The 9,922-nt window shown below is 35.4% G+C and overlaps 1 protein-coding gene across 2 annotated transcripts; it reads left to right on the forward strand.

The window, feature by feature from the left end:
- The first annotated feature begins 3,203 nt into the window (after positions 1-3,203).
- LOC115971125 (F-box protein SKIP31) lies at positions 3,204-9,405 on the forward strand. 2 transcript variants are annotated; one of them, XR_004087245.1, is made up of 10 exons: positions 3,204-3,492; positions 3,574-3,765; positions 3,867-3,940; positions 5,299-5,374; positions 5,493-5,603; positions 6,127-6,301; positions 6,423-6,541; positions 7,113-7,338; positions 9,033-9,099; positions 9,206-9,226. XR_004087245.1 is itself a non-coding variant. In XM_031090821.1 (9 exons), the coding sequence occupies exons 1-9, from the start codon at positions 3,397-3,399 to the stop codon at positions 9,274-9,276; spliced, it is 981 nt and encodes a 326-aa protein (XP_030946681.1). In that variant the 5' UTR covers positions 3,206-3,396; the 3' UTR covers positions 9,277-9,405. The 2 variants fall into 2 exon arrangements, 1 of the variants encoding a protein (XP_030946681.1); XM_031090821.1 differs by lacking the exon at positions 7,113-7,338 and having other exon boundaries at positions 3,206-3,492; positions 9,206-9,405.
- The last annotated feature ends 517 nt before the right edge of the window (positions 9,406-9,922 follow it).

Consider the following 9,922-nt stretch of genomic DNA (forward strand, 5'->3'; position numbering starts at 1 on the left):
ATCAAACAAGTGAGGAAAGGTTTATGAAAGGCTAGACAAACAAATCACAATCACCTTCACTGGATCAAATCCCTGCAAAAGCCTTTAAACAGTGTATATAAACCATTCTAGGGACTTCCTATTTGAACATCAACTCACACCCGTTCACCCTTCAAAAGCATCAAACACCACACTACAGTTTCAAAGCCTCAGAATTAGGATGTCCTTCAATGCCATTAATCCAAATCTGAGTTCATTCATGTTTCATAATATGCTTGATTAATCCCTCACTTCTCCCAACTGCATGAACCCAGGCATTTCTATCAATCCATAGAAAGCACCGACGTGGCGTCCGACATGCCGACTCTCCCCTTTCTTTCTTTTTTTTTTTGATTCGCGCTGATTTGGCCAGATTCGAGTTGATTTGGGTGGAAACGGCAACCGATACGGCCAAAATGGCCACCGAAACATACCGATTCCGGCTGAAACAGCCGTTGAAATGAGCAACAGCTGCCATTCTTTTGCTTCATGTGGCCTTGTGAGAGGAAAAAAAAAGAAGAAGAAGAAGAAGGAAGAAGAAGATGAGAAGATACAAAAAAAAATGGATGGAAGAAGAATAAAGGTATGTAACAAAAGAATATAAATTAAGTAGGTGGAAAAGTCAATTATTTAATGTGGGTGAGTTCGGGAATTGGAAGATGAGTAAAAGAACCTTCTTGAAATGTAGTTTTTTGTTTACAATTACAAAAAATATTGATTTTAGTAAAAACAAATCATAAATAATTGTTTTTTAATAATAAATTCTACCATTTATTTGAATTTTTTTATAGAAAAATATTAAATTCACTATATAAAAATATTTTTAATAATTTTTTAATCGCTGCACCCGCACCCAAATTCGAAAACGCACCCGTGCTTCATAGGTTATTCATGGAAAACAATTGTATCATTGATTATGGTTTCTTGATTTTGATGAACTCGATTTTGCTATCCTAATCCCCTAGCTTCCCATTAAACAATTCTGGTTATTGATGGTATTATTGATTATAGTTTCTTGATTTTGATGAACTTGATTTTGTTATCCTCATCCCCTAGCTTCTCCCATTAAAGAAATCTGGTTATTGAGCTGCTATTAATCCAAAATATGATAAATTAAGGTTACAATATTGTCTCCAGGGAGTACAGCCATAATGCCTTTGCATAAACAAATATGAGCCAACTCAGAGAGAGAGAGTAACAAAATTGTCGTTGATAACTTTAATTCCATATACAACTACTGCGGGTGGTTGGTGGTAGAGCCACTATGAATAGTGGTCGTAAAGGGGAGAGAGAGAGAGAGAGAGAGAGAGAGTGAAATTGAAATAAATTACTTTGTTTTCCTTTTTGATGATGCTCAATTGAAAGGAATCAAGCTTGAGAGAAATTAGAATTGAAATGAATTTGTGTGGGTGATAATGAAATTGAAAGAAATTTTTGTTGAAGATTTGAGGTTTAAATGGTGATTTCAATTATTTTGGGGCTTTTATGAAATTATTGAAAGTTTGGGGGTCTTGTTCAAATTTTGGAAATTTAGAATTTTATAAGAGTTCAGGTCAAAATGTAATTTTGGAGAGTTTTAGGGTTTGTTTGGTTGGAGGAGTGAAAAAGTGGGAGGATGGAAAAATGGGAGGATAGAAAAGATTTGGTTTTCCCTTATATGTGTTTGGTTGGAGGGGTGGAAAGGTGAAAGGGTAGAAAACTTTCTTGTTTGGCTGAAGAGAAAAAGGAAAGGATGGAAAATATAGTTTATATAAATTGACTATTATGTCCTTGTTATATAATATATAAGAAATAGATATATTTACACTCATTAAATAATATAAAAATTAACACAAATACATGTAAATTTATATTAATTCTTTTATTATTATAATAATTTAAAATTTATGGCTCTTGCTTATTACCTAGGAAGACAATTTCAACCAAAAAAAATAAAAAATAAAAAACAAAATGGAATGACATAACAAACAACTATTGATTTGCACTTTTTGTGTCTATTGTTTAGTTATATTATATACATGTTGTGTGAAGACTTCTGGGAATAATGGAAAAAATATAATAATAACCATTCATAGGTGAGATGAATAAAGTGAGGGTATTTGTATAAAATACATTATTCAACACTTTTTCTTCTCCATTTTCCTCTCAAATTGGGAAGATAAAAAAATGTGGTATCGGAGGGAAAATTTTCCTCCCCATTTTCTGTTTCTCTTGTTTTCTCTCCTGAACCAAACAGTGGAAAATGTCATTTTCCACCCTATTTTCCTCTCCTTATTTTCCATCCTCCCTGTTTTCACCCCAACCAAACAAACTCTTAAGGTCAAAATATAATTTTGAAGAAGTTTGGGGATCAAAGTGTAATTTTGGGAAAGGTTTGTATGCTGGTGGGCTTTTCAGTTTATTTATTTTTAAGTTGGGCTCGAGAGGAAAATTTGATTTTGGGTTTGGCAAGATTTCAGGTTGGGCCCAAATTTTGATGTGGGCTTGACATACTTTGTTTAATAAAAAGTTGTGTGTGGGCTAACTTATTAATGGGCTAAAGTTTTTTTTTTTGGTTGTAGTTGCTGTGTTCGTGTGAGCTTGTTTTGAAATTTGAATTGAATGTTAGTCTTGGTTTAGTTTGGATTGGGCTTAATCTCTTTGTGCTTGTTGGGTTTAAAATAATGGGTTTCATATTGGATTTTTTTATTTTTTTTTTATTTTTTAAATCTAGATAGGATACCATTTAAATTATGTGTCCACTGTATGATAATTGTTTTTTTTATTATGAGGACAGCAATTAATTTACAACGTAAACGGCAGACTACGATATTTTATTGAAAATTCTGGTATCACAAATTAGTGCATAATTTTGTTCACAACTCGTCTATGTGGCGAGTTGTGATTGATAAAAGGGTGACCAAGTTGTGGTTGGTAGAAGAGTGACTCACCATCACCCCTCCACCAACTACAACTCGCCACATGAGCGAGTTATGAGTAAAATTGTGCACTAATTTGTGGGACAAGAACTTCTCTATTTTATTTGCCAACAAAAGACTTGCCATGTAAGTTTTTTTTTTTTTTTTTTGGATGGAGACTTGCCAGGTAAGTTTTTCTTTTGATGGAAACTCTCTTGCCGCCAGGTAAGTTAATTGGACTTGAACGGTGTTGGGAAAGAATATATATAGTCTATAGAAGGGGGGCGCGTGAAAGTGAATAAAATAGGGCGCGCGTGGAGGAGTGAAAGAGAAATGTAAACCGAGGCTTGGGAATCGGACAAGTCTAGTTCGTGATCGTTGATTATTATAAGATTTTTTTTCATTTTTAGGTAATAGGAGTTTTGCGGTGGTGGTGTTTGGTTACGAGGGTAAAGGCGTCCTGTATCTGTAATAGCAGAAGATGACGACGACGACGACGACGACAGTGGTGTTAGACGAGGAAGACGAGAACTTAGCTCACTTCCTCGAATCCGAGGTTCTTTCTGTCTCCGACCAGGTTTGTCTTTTCCCTTTTCCTTGAAATTGATTTCCTTTTCTCAACAAAATTTCGAATTCCCATTTGGAATTTGTATTTCAGGAAGATGGGAAAACAGTAGAGGAAGAGCCAAACGCAAAAAGAGCGAAGCTTGTTGATAAAGATAACGAGGAGGAGGACAACAACAACAACAACAAGCGAAACAACGTTGTTCCAAAGAGGATAGAGAGTGGGATTTTCAGCAAAGTCCCATCAGAACTCTTTCCTCACATCCTTAAATTCCTGTCTTCCGAGGTTTTTACTATTAACAAAATCTTCATTTCTTTATTTATTTATTATGATTATTAATATAAATTTGGTTGCTTTATTTGCTTTATTTATTTGGGTTTGTTCAGGATCTTGTAGCTTGCTCACTTGTCTGCCGTTTCTTGAATTATGCGGCATCTGATGAGTTTTTGTGGCGTCGCTTGTCAGTATTCTTTCATTTCCTTTCTTCTTCATTCCTTATTCTGCTGCTATATATATATTGTAAAAGTTTGCATGAGTTTGTTTTTCGTCGCGAAACTATTGAAAGCATTACACTTTCTTGTCTAACTACTAAGTAAGACACTATGTTTTGGCATTGGAGAATGGAAATTACTAAAATTTACATAACCTTTACAAACAAATCCCCCCACCCCCAACTATTGAATTATAAAGAAAAAAAATTGACAAGGCAACGAATGCAATTGATGGATAGTAATTGAGAGAGCAGTCAATGGGATTAATAACATTTTAATGGCTATATAGTAAAACTTGTAGTATCCATCGCCCTTAGGTAATCTGACATGTTTAACTTCGATTATATATATAAAGATACACTAGGTGGATAGGTGGCACGAAAGAGTTGGTCACACGTTGCACCTTATTGCAATGGTGAGTGCCTTCCACCAAAAGCCACATGTCTTTAAGTTTTGGGTCCAAGAGTCAGTCTTTTTTAAAAAAAAAAAAAAAGTAAGGTTGTCTACTAATCATCACTCCCAAACCTCAAAAAAAGTTGGAGCTTTGTGCATTGGGTATGAGTACAAATTTTTTAGTTTAGGGATGAAAAAAAGAATTTTTTCCCCCCAAGTTCTATAACCTTTTTGATGCTTATGAACAAAAAAAGAATTTTTTAAAGTTTAGGGATGAAAAGAGTTTTTTTTTTCAAGTTCTATAACATTTTTTATGGTTAGGAACAGAAAAAGAACTTTTTTATTATATTTTTTTTTAGAAACATAATTTTTTAAAGATTAGGGATGAAAAAAGATTTTTTTTTTTTCCATGTTCTATAATGTTTTCAATAGTTAGGAACAAAAAAAAAAAAGGAAATTTTTAAAGTTTAGGGACAAAAAATGAACTTTATACTATATGAACTTTGGGGATGTAAGCAGTATTTTTTCCTGTATATATTTGAACTACCAATGTTTCTTTCTTTTGTTTCTCCTGTTAAATGTTGCTTATGGCTCTGGATGTAATTCGTCCATAGCAAGTCACTGGTGTGTAGGGTGCCTTAATCTTTAATTATATGGCTTCAATGTACACTTTCTTCTTCACCTATATTCTTTACTATATGTAAATTTGTTGTTTTACAGAAATGTTATGAAATGTTTAGGTTTTTTTTTGATAGGTAATAAGACTTTTATTGAAAAAAATTGAACATCATGTTCATGATGGTGAACACTTTGAACAATGAAACAAATACAAGAAGATCAAGAACTAAAGGAAATATTAGTTTGATTTTTTTTTTTTGGTTTGTAGGTAATACTTGAATGTGTATCTAAGCTAGTTCATCCAACATGAGTGCAGGTACTGTATGAGATGGGGTCTGTTGCCCCCTACAAAAAAGTTACGGCAATGTCCTTGGAAACAGCTTTATATTCAGGTACTCTTAGTTCTGGCCACTATTCTCCTCTCCTCTCCATCCAAACATACATATAGTTGAAGCTATGAGCTATAGTTAATTGATGCTTACTTTTTTTTTTTTTTTTCCCTTTCTTCAGCGCGATGAAGAGGACATGATTGAACTTGTTAGAGATTGCCAACCTGAGTTTAAAGAGTACTACATTCAAATGCAAGCGGCCAAGAGAAGCCAAGCACCTCTTCCTTCACAGGTAACACTTACTGCCTGTCACCTTTTCTATGGGGTAATGTGGAGAGACAAAAAATACCCGGTTCCCATTCCTATCAGCCTCCACTGTACATTGTAGATTTTTATGGTGCTTGAAATCTATGGATTTTTTTTGAGAATTTCTCTGTATCTGTAGGATTTATTTGCTGATATTTATCTTTTTATAATTTATAAAGTTTTGGTAAATTAGTTACATGCACCCAATGGGTTTTGAACCCAGGATCTCACTCCCCATCCTTTCTTATGGGAGGAGGAAGTTCAATTTGAGCCAAAGTTCATTGGCGTTTTCGCGTTTTGTTCTTTATTTATTATTTGCCACGTAGTCTGTTTAATGGGCAACTGGAGTCTCTCTTTTTTATTTATTTAGTTTTATTTCTTTGAATAAGAACTGGAGACTCTTATTTAAGAGAAACATCTATTGGAAAATTGAGCTTTTGATTCAATGTGCATTCACTCAAATAAACACTATTTCATGCCGCCTCGATATGTCTGTTTTATCTGTGAAGGTGAATGATGACCGAATAATTCTTGATAAGACAGTGGCTGATCAAGTGTCTATGTGGAAAAGCAGCAGGGGCCTGACTGATAAGGTGGTCACTGACCATGCTTGTTCTGGAGAAACATGTTCTTACTACCATATTGGAGATGTATTTATTTGTGAGAAGACTGGACTTGTACACGGTAGAGAACACTTTTCAGGAAATCAACCTTTTTATGTATTGATATATTCAAGTATTTAGCACATGTTTAATGCATGGACTTTGGAGCTTATTGGTTAATTTTTTTATGTTTTATTTTCCAGTCTGTGATGATGCATGCAGAGAAATTGTTATGGATCCCACCGATGAGATTTTGGTCTGTAAAATATCTGGGCATTGTTTTGATAGGCTACTTTCAGCAGCTGAAATGGATCCAGATACTGTGAGTATAAATTTCCTGTATCTTATTTTGCCTCATTCTTGAGTTTAGTCAATTACTTTCAAATCTCAATTGTTTTTCTTGCCATGAAACTTTTCTTTACAAAGTTGGCCCCCCCTGTTAATCAAATTTTAAGATTGTATCAGATGGGTGGAGGATTACTTGTGTTGGACAGAACTAGGGTTCTGTGTTTCAATTTTTCTCCTGTAAAATAATCTTGTGAATTTCCGATCCTTTCTTTCCCTTGTGTCCGTAAATGTTCTTGTTCTTATAGTTGATACCATAAATTACATACTTGTCATGGATGAGGTTCAATGATTCTTTGCAGCTAGTTTTATGTAGCTGTATTTCCTAACATGTTTGATTCTGGAATATAATTTATGATATGATGTCTTGTGTTTGGACCATCTTTTTGAATTTTGCACCAACACACCCTAATCTTTTATGCTATTGCACTAAGACCCCTTGAACTTTTTGCCCACTAATTTGGTAGAGTAACTTGGATACTATGCCCAATAGGTCCGTGTTAATTCTTCATCTATTTTCTAACAAAGAGAACACGTGAATCTCACAGAAAGTACACGTGGGTGTCACATGGCCAAGAATGCTGCTCAATTCAATGGCTAGATGCCCTGTTTTCTAGTGCCAAAAACTGGGCATTAAGCCTTCTTATTCATATAGTGTTTGACTGGATCATCAACTTCATGATCAAGTCCGCCATGTTTTCCACCAATTTCTTTGTATGGCTCAACAGTTCAACTTCAACTGGATTGTGGTATGTGGGACCCTTTTGGTAGAAGGTAAGAAGGTTGAAGCATGCTAGCCTAACATATTGTTTATTTATTTCAGCACATGCATTAACTTATCCTTGGAACCTCTTAAAACTCTCAAAATATTTGTTCACTTTTCTGGTAGGATTTCTGGATAACTGACCTGTTTGGCAAGCCATCTCAAACACAAAACTACACATTTTAAACAACATTACACACATTTCCACGCACTTGTTCACCCACACGTATATCAAAAACACCCAAACAACATAACTCAAACTACTCTCCCAAACACCCCCTTGAATCTTCATGGTTTTGCCAAGAGCTTTGTAGCTCAATTGGCACCTCCTTGTGTTTCCAATGGAGACGTCTAAGGTTCAAATCTCCCCACCCCTATTGTAACTATCAAAATTGAACCTTCATGGTTTGAAATTGTATTCCTCCGTAAACTTGTGGAGAATTCCATAACCCCCAACAACAGACCAATGTGTTTGTGTCCCTGTTTATCAAGGATGCAAGAAGTTTGAATCATAAATCATTGTATGTTGGAGACTCCAAAACAATGCATGATAAACAAAGATGTTTGATGCACACATCACCTTGTTACATAAGCACTAGCTACATATCAAATGGGGCATGTTCTGGTCTAACATAATTTTTTTACACTAAAGCAGACATTATATCATCCAAATAATTAGGCATTGCAAACATCCTAATCTATGAGTTTCTCTTATGTAAATTCAATTCTGTAATTCAAAGGCAATGTGAATAAGATGGCTTTTATTATTATTATTACTTTTTTTTTTTTGGGGAAAAGAATAAGAGGGTTATATGCCTGTAGTTGCCTGTAGAAAACAGGCAAGGCCATGACTATTTTCTTGCACAACTTTCATTTATTTACTTTTGTTTTGTGAGCTTCTGTTTAACTTTACTTAGTAGATCTGATTTGGGCTTTTGAGATTGTTTTATTTAAGGTTCTCTCTCTCTCTCTCTCTCCACAAGTTAGCACCAAAATTTTAGTTCCAGGTGCTCTGTCCATTTTCTCCCCATTAGAAAATGGACAGAGCATTGACAGAAGGGCCCTATTTGATACAGATCAAAGCTGCTGTACCAAATTAGTAAAAAGAAAAAAGTTCAGGGGGTCTTAGTGCAACCCTATAAAATTTTAGGGTTATTAATACAATGTTACCTCATGAATATGAATATCTTTAGCGTGCTTCATTTCTTGCCTAGCCAAGTTGAAATGTACAGCAGTTGGTCTACATTTGGTAGAGACAAGCACACAGATAAACAATTCCATTCATTCTAATACTAGCCTGAGGGAAAAAAAACAGAAACATGCATGCCAATGAGCTATGGCTCAGCTGGCATTTCTTCCTCTCATAACAATGGGATGGAGGGTGAGGTTATGGGTTCAAGGCCCATTGAGTGTGTGTGTAATAGGAAGAGTTTTTTTTGGGGGGGGGGGGGGGGCATGCATTTTTTCTAGTGTTAGTGTCCAAATGATTTTGTTCCTTACAATGATAATAAGTAAATTCTCTGAGCTGCATGATCAGTTGCAATTTGTGGATGGCAATAGTATCTTTTGCCTTTCATGTATCATCATCAAACACACTGATCTGGTTGTTTGATTAGCAGTTTTTCATTAGGGAACTTCTTACCATGTTTACTTTTGATTCTAATGCTCCAACCTCCCCTTCTTATTTCCAAAAAAAAAAATTCAGGAACAGGAACAGCAACAATGTGGTGTTACTGATGAAGCAGAGCCATTCATGGGCTCCGGTCGTTTTGGTAATCTCAATCTTCTCTCTTTTATCCCCTTCTATCATCTCTTTTATATGTTTATGATCTTCCGAAACTCTTTCCATATCATCTCATTGTGATGTATATGTGGCAGCACGAGCTTATCTGTTGGGATATAATTGTGCTGATGAAAAGGAGCTGGAAGCTGCTTTGAGGTTTTGCTGAACCAAATACTGCTCATATTCTAGTGGATGCTTTTACTGGCAGCAAGTGTCAAAATTTTACTTTTTGAATGTTCAAGGTTGCTTGATTCAGACTATTATGTTTTATGTAATCTAGTGTTAGATTGAATTACAGAAATTACACTCTCTCTCTCTCTCTCTCTCTCTAGCTATCTTCACATGTAATGTTTTGTCTCCAATCCAAAACAGATTTCTGATCTGTTCTGCTGGTAAGTTATGGGTGGTTCTACTTTTGTTTTTATTGAATCTAAAACTTTTGAGTTTGCTGTCGAGGAAGGGGGTTCGTTTTTCTCTTTATGTATCTATGAAAGAGGTAGGCACACCACACGTTCTGTCTGTATGGGTAAGGAGAGTGCGAAGAGAATTTTGTTTCACGTTGAGGACTTGGCATCTAAGCAAAAGCCGGGTCAGTTTGCGAGAACAGTTCGGGAGGGAGATAGAATTCTCATCATTCAGTTGGGCTCCAATGCACATGGCTCTTTTTTATTGTTCTCTGAATTAGACAAAGGCCGCCGGAGGGGTTCCATTGTCATTCCGGAAGGGAGCTTGGGGAGTGGCTGGAGAAGATTTGGTTTCCACTTGAGGAAGACTATCTTTCCGGTTAGCCAGAATCTCAGTGTTCAGTATAG

Source organism: Quercus lobata, chromosome 12 (assembly GCF_001633185.2).
Source record: "Quercus lobata isolate SW786 chromosome 12, ValleyOak3.0 Primary Assembly, whole genome shotgun sequence".
Taxonomy (NCBI): domain Eukaryota; kingdom Viridiplantae; phylum Streptophyta; class Magnoliopsida; order Fagales; family Fagaceae; genus Quercus; species Quercus lobata.

Coding starts and splice junctions, on each gene's coding strand:
- LOC115971125 (XM_031090821.1), top strand. CDS start 3,397: ATGACGACGACGACGACGACGACAGTGGTGTTAGACGAGGAAGACGAG. Junction 5,375..5,492: donor GGAAACAGCTTTATATTCAG/GTACTCTTAGTT, acceptor CCCTTTCTTCAG/CGCGATGAAGAGGACATGAT. Junction 6,542..9,032: donor CTGAAATGGATCCAGATACT/GTGAGTATAAAT, acceptor AAAAAAATTCAG/GAACAGGAACAGCAACAATG.